Below are 20,665 nucleotides of genomic sequence, written 5' to 3'. Positions count from 1 at the left end.
TGTACATCATTAAAAATATAATGCCCTTTAATGTTGCTTATTAGTGGTATTCTTCTTATTATTATTTGTTAATGTAGAAAAGTATAACTGAATAAGAAAATGTGCTTCATTTTCTTTACTCAGTTCACCCCACTTATGGAAACCAAAGCATCAGATTTCAACCAAAGCGCCACCGCCACTTGGTGGCAGCCTGTGCAAATTACAGGAGTAGAGACAGGGAGACAACAGGCAGGCAGTCTCTTGGAGCTCCAGCCCTGTCAACTGGAATCCAGTTGGGAGAAGATACTACTAGGTGTCCCCCAAGGACTTGCTCTCCCATTCTTGAGAAGTTTTCCTTGGCACACAGCCACCTATCTAAAGATTAGATTCCTCACAATAATGTAAAGATTTTATAGGGTATCCAATGGGTACTTGTCTTATTAGGGAGACCACCTCATGGATGATGTAGATGCCTGACTACTGCAATGTACACCTGAAACTGAAGCTGAATAATAATGAATATCAAGTGTAATTTTATATATATAGTCACGGGATGTGGAGTACAGCATAGGGAATAGAGTCAGTGGAATTATAACAGCTATATACGATGTCAGAGGGGTAGTAGCTTGGGGGAGGGGGTTATCACTTTGTGAGGGGTATAAATGTCTATTACAATGTTTTGTACACCTGAAACTAATAAAAAAAAAAAAAAGATTAGAATTCTCAGCCTCCCTTGCAGCTAAGTGTGGCTATAGCACTAAATTCTGGCCAATGTAACGGAAGTTATATGAGCAGCTTCTGGGTTGGGCCCTTAAAAGGAAAGGAGTATGCCTACTCTTCTTCTCTTTACCCCTTCCTGTGCACCAGTATTAGGACGTGACAGCAAGCCGTCTCTGCCTATACAGACGCCAGTAATAGGATGGCAGGATCTTAGTCCCGGACACCACTGAGTCACCATACCAGCCTTCTTCTTGTTCATACTGGTCTAACTTGCTAGCAGCTTAGCCTGTGTTCTGACTAATGTGGGTAGTAAACATCACAGACAGCTTGGGTCACAGAAAGGGCTTGGGGAGAGAGAGTGGCTGGATCAGCTCAGCTGAGGAAACACAACTGCTGGCACATGTCCCTCCCGGTCAGTTGGTCAGTCAGGGAGTGTCCTGAGCGAGGTAGGCAGTGTAGAGAAGACACAAATAAAGAAAAGAAGAAATGCCCTTTCTGGAACTTATAGTCTGGCTCAGCGGATAGAACCCACGTACACAGGGGAAGAATGTGTCACAGCCACAGCGACCAGATGTATAAAATAAAACAGTATGAAGATGGGTAAGTACTATTGAGAAGTCGTTTCCTTTTCGTCTCTGAGCGCATGTTTCTCCTCTTCCTCAAATGTCACCTCCTCTGAAGCCTTCCCTGACTCCCCCAGGCATTGATTTGCCTTTGTTATCACACGGTATAATATCTGTGTACGTGTCCATTTTCCCCAGTAAACAGAGGGCTCCTCAGGGCAGCCCTCTTTTGGCTCCCATAACACCTAGGATGGTTTTGGCTTCATTATATATATTTAAGAGATGTTTGTGGAAAAAATGAATGAGGACAAGAGGAAAGCAAGCCAGAGAAAGTAGACTGGATTGCTGGAAAAGGTGAGTCCTGAGCTAGAACTTCACGCTGTGAGACAAGGCTGTTCCCAACTCATGTAAATGGAGTGGAGGAGCCAGCTCTGGTGGGGAGCAGGACAGAAGTTAGATAGGAGCGCCTGATAGGAGGGACCTCTGCCTCCCCCTTTCTGCCCCCCGATTCCTCCTCAGTGCCCCAGCCCAGGCCTGAGGCCTCACCTCCTTCATGGTATCGATGGAGGCAAAGTACTTGGACCACCAGTCCAGCATGCTCTCATCTGGTTCTTCTTCCTCTGGCTCTTCCAAGCTGCCCTTTTTCCTCTTTTTCTTCTTCTCCTTCTCCTCGTCAGCCTGGAGGGTTGGCCAGGTCCAGAGTCCTGCATACATCCCTCCACTCGGCCATTTCCAGGGCCCTGGACAATCTGGGGGTCCCCCATCCATTCTGACCGCCTGCTCCCGGGAAGCCCTGGGCTCCACGAGGCTCTGTGGGGCCCCACCGTCAAAGGGGCAGGGCCCTGTTTTATGGAGGAGGATGCCATGGCCAGAGAGGTTTATGACCTGCCCACGTGAGTCACTGGCCAAGGCAGGACTGGCACTCAGGGGCCCAAGCAGCTCTCTCTCTCTGCCTCTTCAGAGGGTGTGTTGGCTGGAGCATCCAGGGGCCAGGGGTGGCTCAGTGCCTGCAGCTGGGCCCCTTGGTCTGACACCCTATGCCAATGTAGGGTCCTCTTGCCCCAGACACCCCAGATGGTCCCCACACTCACCACATCCACCTTGATGACGGCATCAGAAGTCTGCGGAGGGGAACCAAAGAGGCAGGAACAAAATTAGCTTCCCTGGGGCCTGGGGGGGAGGCAGTGGTCCAGCCAGGGAGCATGGAGGACACTCGCTGTGTGCTGTGTGCCCGAGTGCTCACAGGGCGACTCTGCACGAACAGGAGCACATTGCTGGCAAGCGGCAAAGGTGCTGCTCTGTGGGTGTTCCCTCACACCTTCCATGGTCGGTCGTGGCTCTCAAGCCCGAGATACTAGTGAATTTCCCAGATGATTTCAATGGGCAGTCAGAGTGGGGAGGGGAGGCTAGCCACACGCAGTAGCAATTCAGTGATGCTGGCTGGATGGTCAACTTCAACTGCACTTTCTCTCCCTCGCCAGCACCTTAAAAATTAAGTACACACACACACACACACGCACGCACACACGCACACACGCACACAATTGCATAGCTGAGGAGGGTCTTGGTGGAAACACCCCAGCAGAGCCCAGGGCCTGTGGGACAATGGGAAAGCTTAGGTAGGTAGCGTCCTCTGTCTTACTTGCTGACAGTCTGAAACTAGGGGGATTCCCCACAGCCCCCCAGGAGGAACAGGCTCCTTGGGGAGGAGCTCAGGAGGCTGAGAGGTGACAGGGATGTGGGATCTTCAGGCATAGCCCCAGGGGCTCAGGCCAGGCCCTGGACCTTGTCGGCTCCTCTTTCCCAAGAGCCATGCCCACTGCTAACTCAGCCAGCTGGCTGGGACCCTTTAGGGTCAAGGATTATGGGCCAAGAGAAGGTGTTTCAGATCAAGCTCAGATCTCAGAAGCTAGGACACACCCCCAGGTGTGTGAAGCAGGAGAGGTTGGAAATAAGATTTGGAGAAAGTGGTGGCGAGGAAGCCCACTTCCAGCTCCTCGGTGCTGTCTGGACCCAGGATGGCCTGTTCCAAGCTGGCCTCCATCCTGCCCTCCCCTGCAGACGACATCTCCACATTCAAACCCCCAGGCAACAGGTCTTCCTCTGGCAGATAAATAACCTCAGTCCCAATGCCAGGAGGACTAAGAGGCTTCCAGCTGGAAATCATTCCCCAACCCAGGCCTGGGGAGAGTCTTTTGTGAATGGCTGGGATAGACAACAGGAAACCTCTGGGAAGGACACTGGTGTTCCCACAAGGAATCTATTGCCTACGGTGTCATTTGTTGGAGTAAAAATAATCGCAACGACCTCAAATGGTTATTGCTCTTTCTGCCTCTCATACATGCACACCACACGCTTGTGCACGTACACACATGCATACACACACAGACACACATGCAAAATGGACAATCTTGCATTGCAGGACAGCCTGGCATGGAACTGCTGGCACATGTGGTCAGGGCCAGCCCTGGACACCGAAGGAGGCAGCTCGGCTCACAGGGAGGGTCACCTGCAGTCGCATGATCCCAGCCCACGTGGCACTGACCCAGGCGCCTTACCGCGTCCAGCTTTACCATGGTCTCCAGCTTCTTGACAGTCACCTCTGGCTCCATGTTCACCACGACCTCCCCTGTGGGGTGAGAGGAGGGGCCCCCATTGCACAGCACATGACAGCCCCGGAGGAGACTGACTGGACAGAGAGATGGACAGATAGGCAGACGGACAGGGAGGAGCAGGAGTAACGGTGAGAGTCAGGGGTGGCCAGAAGGACCAGAGGCCTGAAGCCAATTCTGGAGCTTTCTGAGGGGAGAGGGAGGGCAGGGAAGTTGAAGGAGAAAAGTTGGGCAGAAAGAGAGGGAGAAGCTGAGCCAGAGAGAAGGAAAAGCTGCAGGGAGGCCGGGAAGGAGGCCTGGGTCTTCTTCCTGAACCAGCAGAGGAGGCATCTGCCGTCGGCCCTCTAAGGACATCTCCAGCTCTGGCTCTTTCTGGCTCTAGAATGAAGGGCAGCCCTGGGCAGCCTTCTCCCTCTGGCCTCCCCCACACCCACTTAGGGATGTCCTGGAGGAGCAAAGAGGTGGCTGTATGGACCGGATTGTGAGCTGAAGCCCCTCGCATAGGCTGGGTGGAGCCAGGCCTGGGCTTGGCGCTGTGGCCCTACCCGTGGTGTTCCAGTTGGAGGCTGAGTGCTCTGGGGGCCGGTAGATGAAGCGCCGAAGGGAGCTGACAGCATGGGAGCCCACCAGGGTGTAGCGGCCAAAGGCCCGGCAGTCTACAACTCGGATGTTCAAGGGCGGGTGCAGGAGTTCGTTCTCCGGCAGGTCCTGGGGTGTTGGCCAATGGAGCCTGAGCTCAGAGAAGGGGCATGTCTGGCCACACCAGCCACACCCAGCTCTGCCCTGCTCTGCCCGGCCTACACCCACCACTTCAAACCACTTGACGAGAGTGCTGAAGTTGGGGTTCTTCTTGTAATTGTGGATCAGGGACGACTGCACCCCCTTCCCGGCACACTCGATGTCTACCCGTGGCCGGTCCACCTGGGCCAGGTTCACCCTCTTCAGGTCCCGCAGGCCCCAGAACAGCACCTGAGTTGGGGGGAAAGTAGAACCCCTCAGTCAAGAGAGCCAGCTATGGGTGGGCTGGGCCCCCTGAGAAGGAATTGGGCAGTGGGTGGGCAGTGAGTCAGGAGGGGAAAAGCTAGAAGAGCTGATGAGGGGCAGGGTGTCCTCAAGGGGCTGTGGGGTGAGGGTGGGCACGGGGGTGGGCAGATAAGGGCTGGCAAAGGTCCCAGCAATGCAGCTGAGTGGCTTAGTGCAGACTGAGCATGTCCTGGATGGGTGGGAGCCTGGGTCTGCCGCTGCTGGCTCCAGGTGTGACCTTAGACAAGTCACTTCCCCTTCTCGTCCCCTTAGTCTCCTTGTCTAAAGAATGAGAAGTGGCCTGAGGCTGCTGAAGACGCCTGGAGTTTGATGCAACAGTGTAATCTGTGCTTGTGGCCCCAGATGGAGTAAGAGAGTGGGGGGGGCAAGGAAGGGAGAGAGCACAGCAGGGCTTGTTCAGGGCAGGGACAGGAGGGATGAGAGAGGCGGAGGGGAGCCCTCACGTACCTCGATTCGGTATTTGCTGAGCACGGGCCGGATGCCCACGGGCACAGGCATGATGGGACCCCGATCCGTGTCCACGGGGCCACTGATGGGTGGCAGGTCGGCCTTCCCTTCCGGGCCAATCTGGGGGACAGGGGTCAGAGGGTCACAGAGCCTCTCCCTCCCCAGGGCTCTCCCTCCCCAGGAGTTATTTGCCAGATGATCTGGGGAGACAGCAAAGGCCCAGTGCCCCAGGCCCCCAATAACCCTCAGCCCCCATCAGACTGGCCTCACAGCAGGATGGGGAGGAGCAGGGCCCTACCTGCAGCAGCTCGAAGGCAGCCAGGAGGTCTCCGGCCGTGGCGTTGCCTCGGTAGATCTGATAGTACTCGAGCTGGGCTGGGAAGCGGGGTGGGCAGTACGCCTCATCAGCCATCTTCACCAGGGGCTTGGCGAAGGTCCGGCCCATGAAGTCGGTTTTGCCCTGATGTGACACACAACCAAGGTGGCTGCTTGGTGCTCGAGTTTACCAGGCATGGTCATACCTGGGGTCTCACTCTGTCCTTACAACAGCCCTGGGAGGTTAGGGGGCAGCTGTGATCACCCCATTTCACCGAAGGGGAAACTAAGTCTCACCATAGACTTGCTCAAGACTATGCCGACAGTGAATGGCAGACGCAGGACTCAGGACTAAAAATAAGGCCCTCCCACCTCTGGTCCAGGGCTCTCTCAGGGACCCCAGTAGCTGAGGTGGCTGTGGTAAGTGGCTCCCCAGCTCTGGAGGGGTCACCCCAATCCTTCATCCCCCAACTCCAGAGCTCGTATGGATAGCTGGGAGGCTGTTACTGGCTGGTAGGTGTGGGCAGGAGGTTGGGGGTCCTTGGATGGGGGAAGGCTGGGAACAGTGGGGTTTGCTGACACATCTCCTGACTACTGAGCTCTGTCTATCTGTGCTAGGAGGTGGGGATACACTGCTTCATCTCCTCCCTGAGGCCCACGGTGTCAGAAACCGGCCTCAGGGAGCCACCTGGGGTCTCCTGGAGGGGCTGGCCAGCATTCCAGACTCCCAGATTCCCAGCAAGCACCCTGGCTGGGCATGAGGGGCTCTGGGGAGGTGGCCATCCATGCAGGTAGAGTGCAGTGAGGAAGGGGCAGGTAGGTCCCTGGGGTCGGAGCTCAGCCATACCATGGAATCCTGGTCGTAGATTTCAATGACAATGATGGGGGGGTCGTCTCGCATCTCATGAGCTTCCCCGTACAGCTCCAGGTTGTCAAACACCAGCATTTGGTCCCAGGTGGGGCACAAGGTCTCATTCAGCACCTGCAGTGTGGGGCAGGTCGTGGGGAGACAGGTAATAAGTGGTGGTGGGGGGGCAGAGACCAGAGCAGGAGCCACCCCCAGTCACTTCTAGGGTACGCGGGGACAGGAGTGTCCTGCTCCCTGACTCGTCTGGGAATCTTAAAATGAAGACTCATGTGAGGTCTGCTCCTGACCCCCTCGCCTGTATCTTCTTTGTCCTCTGCTGAATATAACTGCAACTAAAGCCATCAGCAGTGTGGCCTGGGACTGCAGTCATCTGCGAGCCTTTCCTCTAAGGATCTGGGGAACTGGCTGATCTGCTTCTCCAGATCCCACAAACTCACAGATCCCCAGTGCTCTCAAGGCCAGAGCCAATCCCTCCTTCCTGGGCCCTCACCTCTGTGCACTGACTCTGATTGATGAAGAAGACGCGGGCAAAGGGGTCCGAGAGGCCACTGCTGTCCGCGGCAAAGAGGCTGCGAGCCTGGTACATGTGAGCTCTGAGCTGGAACACCTGCCTCTCTGTGGGGAACGGCAGGCTTAGGCTCCGGGAGCAGGCGGGTCCCCAGCGCCCTCCGGGGTGAGGGCTGGGAGCCAGGGGCCCCCCAGGCCCAGGAGTCCCCACTCACTGGTGTAGACCAGGCTGATGGGTGGGAAGGAGTGCAGGCCCAGGCCCTGGGCTGCCTTGACCTCCTCGAAGCCACAGGGCAAGCCGCACAGGAAGTCCTTGCGCTGCTTGCTGAGGCCCAGCCACAGATAGAGCTCCAGCTTGGCCTGCACCGTCCAGCCAGCTGAGCCGAAGCCCCGTTTACCTGGCAGCTGGGGGTTGGCGCCGGGTCAGCTGCCAGGGCCCGTGTGGTGAGGAAGGGGCAGGGGGCTGGCGGAGGCCTGGACAGAGGTGCCCCTGCCCCTCCACAGCCAACCCACTGGGCTGGGGGGTGGGGGTGGACAACACAGCACCGAGGGGGGTGGGTAGGGTGGGGCCATGCTGTCTTCCCCCTTCTTATTCTCTCTCCAGCTCTTTCTTCTCTGAGCACCTGCCATTTGAGGGCTCCACCCCGTCCACTCAGGCCTGCCAGACCCAGGGTGGGGAGCTGCCCCCTCCAAGGGGGACTGACCCCTTGAAAGCAGCCAGATGCAAAGCCTGGGCCCCAGGCCCCCACCCCGCACCCCACCCTCAGTGTGGCCCCTTCCTGCACCTTGAGGAAGAGTGTCTGGACCTTGGCACAGTCCTTGCCCAGCTCCTCCGCCACGATGGAGAAGAGCAGGTCCTTGGAGGGCACGCGGGCATAGGCGATCCGCTTGTTGTTGCTCATCATCCAGATGAAGACGTCGGGGATGCTGTGCTGGGGCTGCGGGGGGCGGGGGGGGGCCACGGGGGGCTGTGACTGAGGGGCTGCCTCGTGGCCGGGGCTCCCTCAGCCTCCCTGGCTGCCAGGCCTGGGCCTGGAGAGGGAAGGACCGTAGAGGCTGGGTGTTTCTTCTTCCCCCGATGGAGTGGGAAGACCCCATGACAGAATGAAGAGCTTTTGCGCTCCTGTCCCCCAGTGGCTATCAGAGCAGGGGGGCCCTCCTAGGTGGTCCAGCCCAACCCCTGCCGGAGCCCCACTCCGGTCACTCCAGTGTGGGCCAGGGCAGCCTTCTGTGCATGCCACCAGGGGCACACCTCATCTGCCAGGAAGCGCAGTTTCTGCAGGAAGTTCTGGCACAGCCTCAGCTTGTCCCGCACTGTGTGTCGCTTCACCTGTGCCCGCAAGGACTTCGCCTGCTGTCCCATGTTCTCCTGTTGGGGTGGGGGGTGTAAGTGGGGCTCAGGCCATGACACATGACAGAGGGGCTGTCCCTAGATGCTGTGGTCTCTGAGACAGATATCCCGTCACCTCAGTTTCTCATTTTCACCTCCAGACCCTCCCTCTATCCCCTTGTGGTCCAGCAGTGGGGACCAGCATGTCCTCACCAGCTCCCTCATGCACGATTTGAGGCGCTCTCGATCAAGCCTGGTACGTGAAGCGTGGCCTTGGTCCTTGTCAGCAAGGGAGAGGAAGCGGCTGGGGGGTGAGGGAAGCAGGGCTCAGCGGAACCACCCACCAGCAGGAGGCCTGCACACAGCTCCTGCTCTGCCCAGTGCCCCCACTGCAGCCCCCGACCCCGCTGCCACCCTTTCCCTCTCACTGGCAGCCACTGCTGAGCTCCTCCAGGACGCCCCGCAGTCGGCGCTCTGGGTAGGACGTCTCCGTTTTGATCATCTCTTGCACGTCATTCAGCCCTTCTTCCTGTACACCAGGAGTGGGGGTGCATGCTGAGCCATAACTCCCCTCCCAAACCTCCCCAGATGTCTCCCCCATTCATCAGGGAGAATGAGGTGCTAGTGACCTGGGACCTCTCACTAGCACCACTACTCAATGTTCGGCCATCATCAGGAAACCACCAATTTCCCAGGTTCTGTTTTCAGAGCCTGGGGCCCTTTGGTTCCTGAAGGAAGAAGCTACGTTTCTGCTCTGAATCTGTGCTCCTGGTAAATTCACAGGGATGGGCAGAACTAGGGGGTGGGGGAGAGGTGCAGGCCAGACACAGAGGGGTTGTCTAGTTTCCTGAAGGGAACCCCAGGACTGGATGGGTCAGGAGTCCCAGACTCCACTCCAGGTATCCCCTCAGGCCTGCTGCCCATTCCGGAGACCTGGGGGCAGGGACAGGAACGTAGGTCCTGCTGGGGCCACTCCTGCAGTCCCTCCCTCTCCCCACCTCCAGGTCAGCTGCTGGGCAAACAGGCCTTGTGTGTTGCAAGGGGCCTTCCGCTGGGCGAGGCCCTCTGACGTGCCCCTCCTCTCCTTGCCCAGCCGCCTTGCCCTTCCTCTCCCACCACGGCTGGTGCTGACCAGCTTGTCTGCGATGTGGTCCATGATGTTGGCATTGTAGAGGCGGCGGCGCTGGTCCTGCCACCAGCTCTTGATGTAGATGCAGGGCTTGCGCTCCAGGTAGGGCAGATGGAAGTAGTTCCTGGGGCAGGCGGAGGTGGGAGGTTGAGGAGTGAGGGCCCAGGGAGGTGTAAGGACCAGGACTCGAGAGGATGGGAGGAAACAGGCAGGCCCTCCCAGCACTCTCCATGCCACCTGGCTCACCTGTCGGTGATCTGGGGCCGCATGGGTGGGGTGGAGGAGACGGAGGCCAGGTCGCCACCGTCCTCGGTCTCATCATCACTGGAATTCTGGATCAGATCAACTTCCTCCTCGTCCCCGGGATTCTTCCGAGGCTGAGGCCGCTGGGGTCTTGACAGGCCATCAACCTCATTCCCGTAGTTGCCTGGAGGCAGGAGGGGGCGCGTGAGGGCCTGTAGTCCTTCACCACCAGGCCCCCACCTGCCCTCCAATCCAGGAATTGCCTTGGGACAGTCAGGCAGTGGGGAAGGTGCTGGGGGTCTGTGCCAGCTCGGACGTGCCAGGGAAGACTTGCCAGGGAATGGTTCCCATGTCCTCCATGTCTGCACAGATCTCGCAAGGAGCTCTGATGATTAGAGAGCTCACAGTCCAGCCCAGGACACAGCCCACATTCCCACTTTCTCCTGTCCATCCCCATAAAGTCCTCTGTCCTTTCCACAGGATGGCTGCTTTCTCCCCTTGTGTCCTAAACACAGCCTAGAGCTGTAGGTGGAATTCAGGTCCTCCTCGTAGGCGTGTGTGTACCACAGCCATGCACTGCGTGCAGCATGCTTGCTTGAGGACATGCTGACAAAAGTGGTCAAAGTTTCCCTCCCTCAGGGCTGTGGTGCAGGGCTTAGCAGTGACCACCCAGCAGCCCTGAGGCCTGGAGACCCCTTTGTGAGCCCAGCCCTCACCTATGGTGATCTCAAAGGTGATTGGCTTGTCTCCGTTTTTCCGATCGATCATTGAGGCCTCCAGGAAGGCTCCAAATAGAAAGAATTCTTCCATTTTCCCTGTGCAGCTCTGTGGGGAAGGTGGTTGAGGCCATCCTTAAACCTTAGCGGGGTTGCTGGGCCTGGGGCCAGGCCTCCTCCTGCCATCTCACAGACAGCCCTTTGGGCTGATGGTGGGGATCCCGCCCAGTTGTGGAGCTGGGCAGCCCAGACCCTGAAGGACTGAAGGCCCAGTTTCTTTTGCCCTCTAGCCTGGATGTCCCTGAAGGAAGGACTAGCTCCGTACACCACAGGGCCAGCCATGGCTGGGAACAGGGGCAGACGTGAGGCTCCATCTTGGAACCTCCAGGCGGAGCTTCAGCACAAGCAGTACAAGAGGACAGAGGTCCTTCTGGGGGGCAGTGGGGCTCCTGGGGAGGGAGGTCTGGCGCTCTGAGGCAGACAGGGCAGCATTGGCCGAGCCCAGGCTCAGGCTGCCACGGTGGGAAGAGGGCTGAGCTGGGGACCCTGGAGAACAGCAGAGCCCTCTGGGGCCTCACCTCCGACACAGGCGTGGCCTGCTCCACCTGCACCTCCGTGGAGCTGGTGAGCTCAGGGTTGGAAGTGTCCAGGATCTCCACAGCCAGGCCCAGCATGAGGCGGGCACGGAAAGACACGCCCTCACCCAGGCCCTCATTCAGGTCCTGGTGCTCATCCAGGAGCGTGTAGTTGCGTGTAGAACCATACATGTTCACCCAGGCTGGACCCAGCGTGGGCAGGAAGCCTGCGGGCCAGGGAGGGGGAGGAGAGGCCTGCCTGTGGGACACCCCAGGACCCATGAGGTGTAGAGGGATCTTTTTTGAGGGCTCCCAGCCTATACCTCCTGGTTGCTGAACTGAGGATCCCATGCCTTGCTCAGTGAAATGTTTGAGGCAGGAGAAGGCCTGTGGGGCAGTGCATGGCTCACAAGAGGCTGCAGGGAGAGGTCGTGTCTGCTGTGTGTGGGCAGGTGTGGGGCATTTTCCTGGGTCATGCTCCCTGCTTCCTTGTGCTTGGAGCAGGGGCTGCCTACAGCCTACTTGAAAGCCAGATGCCAGCTCCTCCCAACTCCTCAGCACGGCCTTCCAGCCCTGTGCCGTCGGTATAGATCCCTCCCCTCTTTTCCAAATGTCGTTCCTCTGTCTTGGTCTGTTCAACGTTCTCCCTCCACAAAGCCTTCCCACTTCCTAGTTCCAATAACTTCCCCCGTCATTGGGATTTGTGGTGTCTCATGTGTAGCACGGACCTAGTTCTGCCTTATGTGTTTTACTTGGTTGGTTTTTATTCTGCCTCCTTTAAAAAAAATGTTATACTATTTTAAAAATGAAGATATAGTTCACATAACATAAAATTCACCATGTTCAACTGTGCATCTCAGTGATTTTTAGTATATTCATTGTGCTGTGCAACCACCAGCTAATTCCAGAACATTTCCATCCCCCTCAAAAAAAAAAAAAAAAGACCTGGTACTTATTAGCAATGAGTCCCCACTCCCCCTTCCCCACTCCCTAGCAACCACTAATCTGTTATCCCGTCTGTCTCTATGGATTTGCCTATTCTGGACATTTTATAGAAATGGAATCATACAATATGTGGCCTTCTGCCTTAGGCTTTGAGCATTTAGGAGCACATCCATTTCCCGCATCTCCAGTGAGCACCATGAGGATAGCAATGGAATCTTCTGTCGCTCTGTATCCCTGGTACCCAGCATGGTGCCCGGGTCCCAGGAGGGGTCTGTCCCCATAACAAGTCTATGGACAGGTACTATGGCAGCAGTACACATACACGTAATATGTATGTATACACACATGTATAATCATTATTTTCATTTTACAGATGGGAAGAGATGTACAAAGGTCACACAGGTACTAGCTGTCAGAGCTGGTGTCAAATCCAGGCAGCCTGGCTCAGGTGGGCCCAGTGAACTCTGCGCCGACCTGAGCCGTGACTTTCCACCTTTTCCTGGAGCTGGGAGCCGCTGACAAAGCCCTCACTGTGCTGAGTGCCTTTCAGGTCAAGGTGTGGGATGGGGACAACGGAGCGAGGGGGGCGTGTGTCATTTGCTCCTTCCTTTCAGGATCCCATCGCCACCCTGCCCAGACGCCTCTTGCTGACCTTTGTCTCCATCGTTAGAGATCTTGCGCAGGTCAATGAAGTGGGTGCCGATGGCCACGTCGTTGACTTTGTCCGAGTCCCGGATCTGCACCTTCATGCGCTTGCAGAGTGGAGGGAACAGGTCTGTAAAGACGACCTGCTCGTTCCACAGCGGCTCGTAACTGTTCTTCTGCACTGAGGTCTTGCCCTAAGGGGACGGAGTGAGCAGTAGGGTGTGTGTGTGTGTGTGTGTGTGTGTGTGTGTGTGTGTGTGCGCGCGCGCGCGCGCGCGCTTACCTCCCGCCCTCTTTCCGACCCCAGCCTCTCAGAATCTCTTCTTGTTTGGTGCTCCCCCCTCAGCTCTCGGACTCCAGGACCCGGAGGCAGGGAGGACTCGCTATGTCCTGTCCACGCCGCGATGATTCCCAGCCCGGCTTAACCCCACCAGCCCCTCTTGGTCGGAGCTCCCTCATTTCTTACTCTCCTCCCTTTACAGGTAAATGCACCAGGTGATCACAGGCCAATCTCCTGGCTTCCCAGGTTGCCTCATGACTGCCCCCGACCCCTATACCCACTTAATGCCTGTCACCCAAAGGCCCAGCTTCTACACCCTGTACTCGGTACCTTCTGGCCGGCAAAGAAGACTTGTACGTAGGGGTCGACCAGGTCCTTGTTGTCCCCGATGAAAGCCTTCTTCATGTTGGCCATGAGGCTGGTGTTCATACGGGGCAGGCCCTCTGCTCGGTAGATTTTCACGTAGAACCGGGCCCACTGGCGTTCAGGGGGCACCCCCTCGGGGAGCAGTAAGTTCCTGCCGGCACATACAGCTGGGGCACCAGGCCCAGGTCCCCTAACTCCTGTCCCAGCATCTAACTATTCCTGGGCCTGAGACAAGCTCTGTGGACCCTGCTCTGCCTCAGTCCTTTCTCTCCTGTGAGAACGAGAGTCTGGGGACACTGAGGCCAGCTCTTTTAAGATGGGACCTGGCCTGTCCTTCCACAAAGAGCTAGGCCATCTGGAGGTGGGTGAGAACAGGAGTAAGGGAGACAGAAGGTATGATCTCTGGGCCAAGTCCACCCCAGGGGCTCCTTCTGGGGGAGGGAAGGGCTGGGTCGGGTCGTGAGGCGCTGGGGAAGATGGGACCTCACCCTTCAATGTCATCCTCCTCCGTCTCGTTGGCCTTGTGGGGCGTCTTGATGTTGTCCCCCTTGCCCACAACGGCAACGTCACACTTCACGTAGCCCTTTAGCCCAGCGGAGATGTCGTCAGGGTCAGACAGGATGGCCCACTTGTGGTGGAACTGGTGCTCTGTGGTGGTGAAGATTGGGGACTGCACTTGCTGCCCCCACCCCGGGTGGCATCCTGCCCTCAGGGCAGACCGAGAAGCTGTGGAACTGAGGGCCTTCTTGGTCCCTAGAGCTCAGGCCATTAGGTCCTCCAGACCTGGGGCCACAGCAATGCCTGCCTCTGGTCCAGGGGGACAGGTGTTCCTGAGCAGGGACAGCTGGGGCAAGGCCCTGCACCCAGTTGTGTGGTGTGGCTTCAAAGGGAGGAGCCTCCCAATTGGTTTCTCTGCCTGCAGCCCTCCTGCCTGACGAAGCAGAGGCCGGGTGACTAATCAGGTATTGGGGCCCTAGGCTGGATGGACACTGGACTGATCTCTGAGGCCCCTCCATCCTAACACTGTGATCTTAGTGACATTGTATTGCCACTGTCAAGGGCGTAGGGGGCACTGCTAAGCCCTGGGGTGGAGGACCTCCTCCAGGATGCCAGTGTTTTCCAACCAACTGTGCATGCTTCCTGGGAAGCCCGAGTGGCAGGCTGCCCCCTTTCCCTGCTCCCTGCAGGGCTGATGGTCACAAAGGCCACTCTCTCCTGAGGACCACAACATAGGTGGGGCAGTGGGAAGGCACTGGCCTGGCAGCCGGGAGACCTGCCCCTATTCCCAGACCTTGGGCAAGTCCCTCCATCATCATCGTAGTCCCTGGGCCTCAGTTTCTCCATCATCATAGAGAGATCAGACTAGATGTTTTTAAGGTCTCTTGCAGCTCAAGTGTTCTATAATTTTGTGATTTTATGTGTATAATCTTGGGGTTTGGATACAGATTCTCAGACCGGTCTGAGTCACAGCTATAATGCACCAGCTGAGGGTCTATTCAGTGGGATCATGAGAAATAGCCAATTTGTTTAACCTAATAGTTCAGTGTCATCTTCAAGCCACTTAACTTCTTTTGGCCTCGTTTATCTTGTCTGTAAAATGAAGAGGAATGGTGATGCGTACCTCACTGTACTGTGAAAGTCAAATGTGATGGTCTGGTGACATTGTATTGTCACTATCAAAGGGCCTCGTGGGGTCATTACCACACCTCCAGTGGTGGGTTCACTTCAGGGACATGGGGTGAGACCCAATGGCAGGTTGGATGCCAGTGGTTTCTAAGCTGGCCAGGTGGTCAGTTGTCATTTGTCAGGCTGAAGGCACCTTTTTGCCTTGTCCAATCCTCACAAGCCCTCTGGACCACCCCTTGGGGTTCCCTCATCAACCCCATACAGTTTGGTCCACCGGTATCTACAGAGCTGCTCATCAGATGCAGCCCCACGTGGCTGTTCTCAGGTGGCCTGGGTCCCTTAATGGATGGTCAGAGAAAGAGTTTTTAGAATCCAACGTCCCTCAGAGGCTGCTATGCTGCATTTGGCTTTGAAGACAGTGGGGGGTCTGGAGTCACACAGCCTCATTTTACCCCAGGCCAACTGGGTGACTGGGAAAGCCCTGGTACCTCTCTAAACCCCTGGCCCTTCAACTGCAAAAGGGGTGATGCCACAAATCTTATAGGGCTCTTGTGAAGCCAGCAGACTGGGCGCAATAGTCATGGTGTTGGTGTCCAGACAGGATATGTACTCCTTCTGCACGACTGTGTACTCACCGCCCCACATGAGTTCATGGTCTGGGTCAGGCTGGGCCCAGGGATCCCCAAGGCAGGAAGGACGGAGTGCATCACACTCCCTGAGCCATGTGCACTGGTGCTGACCGGGCCGCGCAGCTACTCACCAGGCTGGGAGTACACGGTTCCCACATCCATTTTGAAGGACCCCACCAGGGTGCCGCTGCGCAGCAGGTTCTTGGAGTGAATCACCTTCCAGGCAGAACCAACAGCCATCAGTCAGGTCGGGCAGGGTTGGGGCTGACTGATGGCTCCACCTCAGTCTTTCTGGGGACCCAAGCTTTTCGGTTCCCAAGTGGGAGGGCATTTGGCAGGACAGGAGCGGCTCGCCAAGGCTCAGCATCAGCCCCTCGAGCCCTGGCCTGTTTTTGCGGGCTGCCAGGTACAGGTGAGTAGGTTGTACACTATACATCCTAGCTAGAGGCACCGGCTAACGGGGCAAGAGGGGCCCGTGTGCAGGCTGTGCCCCGCTTGCCCACCCATGTGTCTGTGCATGGGGATGGTCGCCCAGAGGGGGAACTCTTTGCAAGTTTGCACAAAGGCGCAATGTGAGCTAGTGGCCCTGTGTGCCGGGGTTGCTCCCACTCACCGAGATTTTGATGATCTTGTCAAACATGACATCAGGAGAGACATGGAAGTCGAAGACGAAGTACTGGAGGGGGAAGGACCCAGACTTGCTGTCACCACTGGGCATCGGCTCAGTGGTGCCAGGCCCCTCCCTCCTGGTAGTGCCTGTCTGCACCCCGGCCATTTCCCCTGAGCCCGGAAGTTTGGATGAGCCGGCAACCACTCATCCTCCTGACCCTGGGGCAGGTGGGAGGTGGGGCCCCCACTAGGAGGGCAAGGCCCTAAGCCGTAGGCAGGGCCAGCGCCAGCCCGTGTGGGCAGGGGAGGGAAGTGGGAGCGTTGAAGGAACGGTGCACACTGAGGTGCCATGTTTGGAAGGGCTGGGCCAGGGAGTGGGGAGACTGCAGTTCTAGTCCTGATTTTGCCCCTTTCCAGCGGTGTGGCCTAGAGCAATGCATTTTCTGAACCTCACCTTCCTGAGTTGTGAAAGGAGGATAATGACACACACCTCAGAGTCCTGTTATGGGGCTTGATGACGTACTGTGACATATTTCACTGATCTAAGCTGCCACTGACTCTAACATACACGGTGGTTCTAAAGGCCTTGTAGACACTGCCATTAAAGCACAATGTTTCACTGCCTGGAAGATATGGCCCAATGTTAGAGATGCTCAAATGTAAAAGAAGGTGAGCTTCAGAGCTGATGAACGGATGAACGTTCAGTGTGTGCAGGCCCTTAGGCTGCTGGAAGTGTACGATGCTGTGGGCGTGAACTGTCCTCTCGAGTTGGGAGCTGCCACGCCTAGTTGGCACGCCATCCATTTCCCCTGGCCTTGGCGGGCAGGCACTGGGAATGAGGGCGTGTGGAGCAGGGAGCAGAAGTACACCTGCCTGGTGAACTGTGGGCAGGGAGAAGCAAGAGATGTTGCCAACGTACCTAGGGTAAACGTCTGGAGAATCTGCTCCTGGCCACTGGAGGTTCACACAGACCATTATGGGTAAAAGTGCCAGCTTTAGAGCCAGACAGACCAAGCTTTTACTGCTGGACCAATCACTTCCTTTCCTGAGCCTCAGTTTACCCCTCTGCGATGTGGGGAGAATGATCCAAGGCCTCCAAGGGGAGGGGGCTGGGAGGTGCAGCTGTAAAATCTAAATGAGATAACCGCTGGCAAGCATTCCATCAGGCGTGCACATGGTCAGTGCACAGTGAACACCAACTGCTACGTGTGACAGTCATATGTCCGGTCGTGCTGGCTGGGGGGGACTGAAGCTCTGGAGAGATGGGTGGAGATCTAGACACACAGATTGTAACTGACGCCTTGGGGCTGAGGGAGATGCCCAAGGAGAGTGTAGGAGAGAAGCAGGTCCAGGACAGGCCTCCAGGAAGCAGAGCATTTCAGCAGTGGGCAGAGTGAGTGAAGCTGAGAAAGGCAGTGAGGGGAGGAGCTGGCGAGGGAGGAGGCAGAAGAGGGCCCTGGAGGGGCGGAAGGAACCGGGCAGTCAAGGAGGGGGCAACAGTTATTCTTAGACATAGCAAGGCCCTTGGTGCATTGAAGGATGGGCAGTTTCAGGGAAGCCATGGGGCAGAAACGACTCCCTACAGAGACTGAGGCGTGATTGGGAGGGGAGGGGACAACTCGCATGGATGGGAGGAGAGAGGTGGTCACTAGGAGCATGTGGGACTGAGGAAGGACATAGCTGGATGGATGCATGGATAGTGGTATAGATAGATGACAGATAGATGATAGATGACAGATGATAGCTGGATAGATAGAGACAGACAGACAGACAGACCTCTAGTTCCTATCCTTGAGCATACATTGTTTTCCATTATTGTACTTAAAGAGAATATGTGAGAGTAGAACACCTTATAGGCAAAGAAGCCAAAAGAAAAGTACAGGCAGGGTTGGTGCTGTTGAGTGGATGATGTAATGCCAGACTTGTTGGGCTGTAGAAAGAGAAGGATCCAGGGCAAAGGGGAGAGGTGGTTAGGCAGAAGGAAGATGCCAGTGGCCGGGACCAGATGCACCCACAGAGAAGGGATCTCGGCCTGGTCAGGTTGTTCTGGGATGTTCGTGAGCCTCCCTTCACACAAAGACAGGTCCAGAGCCAGGCAGGAGGGCCAAGCCCAGGCCAGGTGCCTTAGAGCTGTGTCAGCCCTAGGAGAGCAAGTCAGCGACACTACAATCAGAATGTTGCAGCTTTGAGCTGTCCGTGGTCATACTCTTTGTATTTCCTGTGCATACTTCCCTTTTGTCATCACTTAAGGACCTGCTGAGTCATGTAGTTCATTGTCATCTCTCTCTGTTGTGATTACTGGAGCCAAAAGAAGGTTCGCAGAATTAGCCAGAAGCAGGACACCCCGGGGCCAGGGGGATATTTGTCAATGAAGAGGAACATGGCATAGGAAGAGAAGGAAAGGGAAAGAAAGTCTAGCTTTGGGGCTGGAAGACAGTGTAGAGTGGTGGTCGGTTCTCCATGGGGAGGGGGTTAACCCCTGGGGGACATGGCAACGTCTGGAAACATTTTTGGTTGCCACAGCTGGATGGGGGATTGCTATTGGCACCTAGTGGGTAGAAGCCAGCAAGGCTGCCTACAATGCACAGGACAGCCCCCCATACCCCAAACTATCCAGTTCAAAATAGCTATAGGGCTGAGTTTGAGAAATCCTGGTTTAGAGGAAACAGAAATTGAACAAATTGGAGCTATTTGGGTTTGTGAAAAAGCACAAAAATATGATCAAGAACAAATTCAAGCATTCACTTGACTGGAATGAATAGTCTAGTGGATATAAATATGGAGTTTAGAAAATGGTTTCTAGGCTGGAACTAGGAGGTGGCCTGTTAGGGCAGAAACTGCTGATGTTGCAGCCTCCAGGTTGGCAGGCAGGGGCCTGGACTATAGGAGATGCTGAGGAAATGTGTGCTTTTTCCTGTGGGTGAATATCATTTCAACAAAGTGTTACCGAACCCCTCCAGGTCCATCCCAGGCTCTGGGCTGGGCCATAGTGATGCAGGAGACTGGGAGCCTCCAGTCCACCATGGAGACGGACACACGAAGGACCCACCACAATTCGGGGACGTTACTGTCACAAAGAGAGAAGTGCACGGACCTCTGACACAGAGAGTGCAGGGAAGGCTGCTCAGTGGCAAGGACACTGGAGCTGGGCCCTGCAGGGTGAGTAGGAGTTTGCTGGGGAAACACAGCGTTGGGAGATCAGCTCTGTTTCCTTGGGAAGGAGGAAGCAATTTGAATGAAACATGAGGCGCGTGGGCCTGGTGCAAAGTGAGCCCTTGAGACAGCCAAATGTGGCTTTGCCACTATCAAATAACCGTGGAAGGCCACGGACTCCTGTCTCCATATCTGTTAGGGGAAAGTAGACCCTTATCTAGGCTGGAGTCTTTTCCAGTCAGAGATGTGTCCTGACGTAAGGTCAGAGGTGTTGAGCCTGAATTTCCTGACTCCTGGGGAGATGCCAAATGGGGGTGGGGAAGTCCTGAGCACTGATGTTTCAGCCCTATGGGCCTGTGGGAAACCAGCTGTGAGAACAGGGCCTGTCATGTGGTCACACAGGAGACTTGGGCCAGGCCCCAGCCCTGGTATAGGTCCCCGTGAAAGGGCAGAAGTGTGCCCAGGTTTTCTAACTGAAAATGCACAGCTAGAGGACTTCCACAGCTTCCCAAGAGATGCCCTCCCCCTAGTTACAGATGGTACCCTCAGCCCTCACCACTCCTCAGGACAGATGCGGAGACACAGGACACAGACGCCTTACGTGGGCCAGCCTGGCACCCTCACTGCATGGAGCCACTGGGAGAGGCAGCCTGGATGCCCCTTCCAGGAAAGAGAGGGCCAGAAGCCCCAGGCCATGGCTTCTGGAATAGTCTGATGTGTGTTCAGGCATCTGAGGGAAACCTAGGTATCCCTCATCAGAGCTGATTGAGATGGGTTTCCTTCTGGAGCCCAGAGTCAAGATGATGTGTCTGGGGTGGCATTCCAAGGTGGCAGACAGAGCACTGGGCTGAGGCTGGACAGTCTGGGCCCTTCTCTGTCAATGGGACTGTCTGTGATCTTGGCCCTTTCCATACTGAGCCCTCAGTCTCCTCTTCTGTAAGGTGGGGAGATTGAACTAAAAGGTCTCTGAGGTCCTTTGATCTTGATGTGGCCTCAAACAGCTGCAAACAACAGAGTGGGCACTGGGCCTTTTCTCTCTCACACCCCAAGAGTCAGGGCCAGAGCTCTGGAAGGAGCCCCACAGAGGTTTAGGTTCCCAGGAAGGCAGCCTAGCAGAGAGGGTGAGCACTCAGAACCCAACCCTGGCACTTAGCACTGGGCAAGATCTTTCTCCAGGAGCCTCAATGTCCCCTGGTATAAAATGGGATTCATGGTGACACCCCCTGATGGTTATTGTGAGAGTCAGAAGAGATGACGCACGGAAAGCATTAGAAGAGTGCTGGCATCTAGCAAGTGCTCAAAATGTGTCAATGCCACCATGGGTGGGGCTGGATTGAGATGACACTGCCCCAGGGTTCTGGCCT

At 56.3% G+C, this 20,665-nt stretch overlaps 1 protein-coding gene across 3 annotated transcripts in view; it reads right to left on the bottom strand.

Moving 5' to 3' along the window:
* OTOF (otoferlin) overlaps positions 1 to 20,665 on the bottom strand; it is an 84,846-nt gene that overhangs the window by 9,291 nt on the left and 54,890 nt on the right. For all 3 annotated transcript variants that reach the window (XM_033125366.1, XM_033125365.1, XM_033125364.1), the window contains 23 exons: positions 16,153 to 16,215; positions 15,671 to 15,755; positions 13,773 to 13,932; positions 13,249 to 13,435; positions 12,646 to 12,832; positions 11,052 to 11,275; positions 10,474 to 10,582; positions 9,761 to 9,941; positions 9,518 to 9,638; positions 8,814 to 8,914; positions 8,599 to 8,689; positions 8,308 to 8,424; positions 7,841 to 7,993; positions 7,271 to 7,460; positions 7,039 to 7,163; positions 6,528 to 6,662; positions 5,664 to 5,825; positions 5,366 to 5,485; positions 4,682 to 4,843; positions 4,420 to 4,582; positions 3,821 to 3,891; positions 2,354 to 2,383; positions 1,809 to 1,940 (listed from right to left, as the gene is read on the bottom strand). In XM_033125366.1, the coding sequence (XP_032981257.1) occupies positions 1,809 to 1,940; positions 2,354 to 2,383; positions 3,821 to 3,891; positions 4,420 to 4,582; positions 4,682 to 4,843; positions 5,366 to 5,485; positions 5,664 to 5,825; positions 6,528 to 6,662; positions 7,039 to 7,163; positions 7,271 to 7,460; positions 7,841 to 7,993; positions 8,308 to 8,424; positions 8,599 to 8,689; positions 8,814 to 8,914; positions 9,518 to 9,638; positions 9,761 to 9,941; positions 10,474 to 10,582; positions 11,052 to 11,275; positions 12,646 to 12,832; positions 13,249 to 13,435; positions 13,773 to 13,932; positions 15,671 to 15,755; positions 16,153 to 16,215 (3,069 nt within the window). The remainder of the gene's footprint in view (positions 1 to 1,808; positions 1,941 to 2,353; positions 2,384 to 3,820; positions 3,892 to 4,419; positions 4,583 to 4,681; positions 4,844 to 5,365; positions 5,486 to 5,663; positions 5,826 to 6,527; positions 6,663 to 7,038; positions 7,164 to 7,270; positions 7,461 to 7,840; positions 7,994 to 8,307; positions 8,425 to 8,598; positions 8,690 to 8,813; positions 8,915 to 9,517; positions 9,639 to 9,760; positions 9,942 to 10,473; positions 10,583 to 11,051; positions 11,276 to 12,645; positions 12,833 to 13,248; positions 13,436 to 13,772; positions 13,933 to 15,670; positions 15,756 to 16,152; positions 16,216 to 20,665) is intronic.

This window comes from Rhinolophus ferrumequinum, chromosome 13 (genome assembly GCF_004115265.2).
Source record: "Rhinolophus ferrumequinum isolate MPI-CBG mRhiFer1 chromosome 13, mRhiFer1_v1.p, whole genome shotgun sequence".
NCBI lineage: Eukaryota > Metazoa > Chordata > Mammalia > Chiroptera > Rhinolophidae > Rhinolophus > Rhinolophus ferrumequinum.
This window is presented reverse-complemented; position numbering and strand designations above follow the sequence as displayed.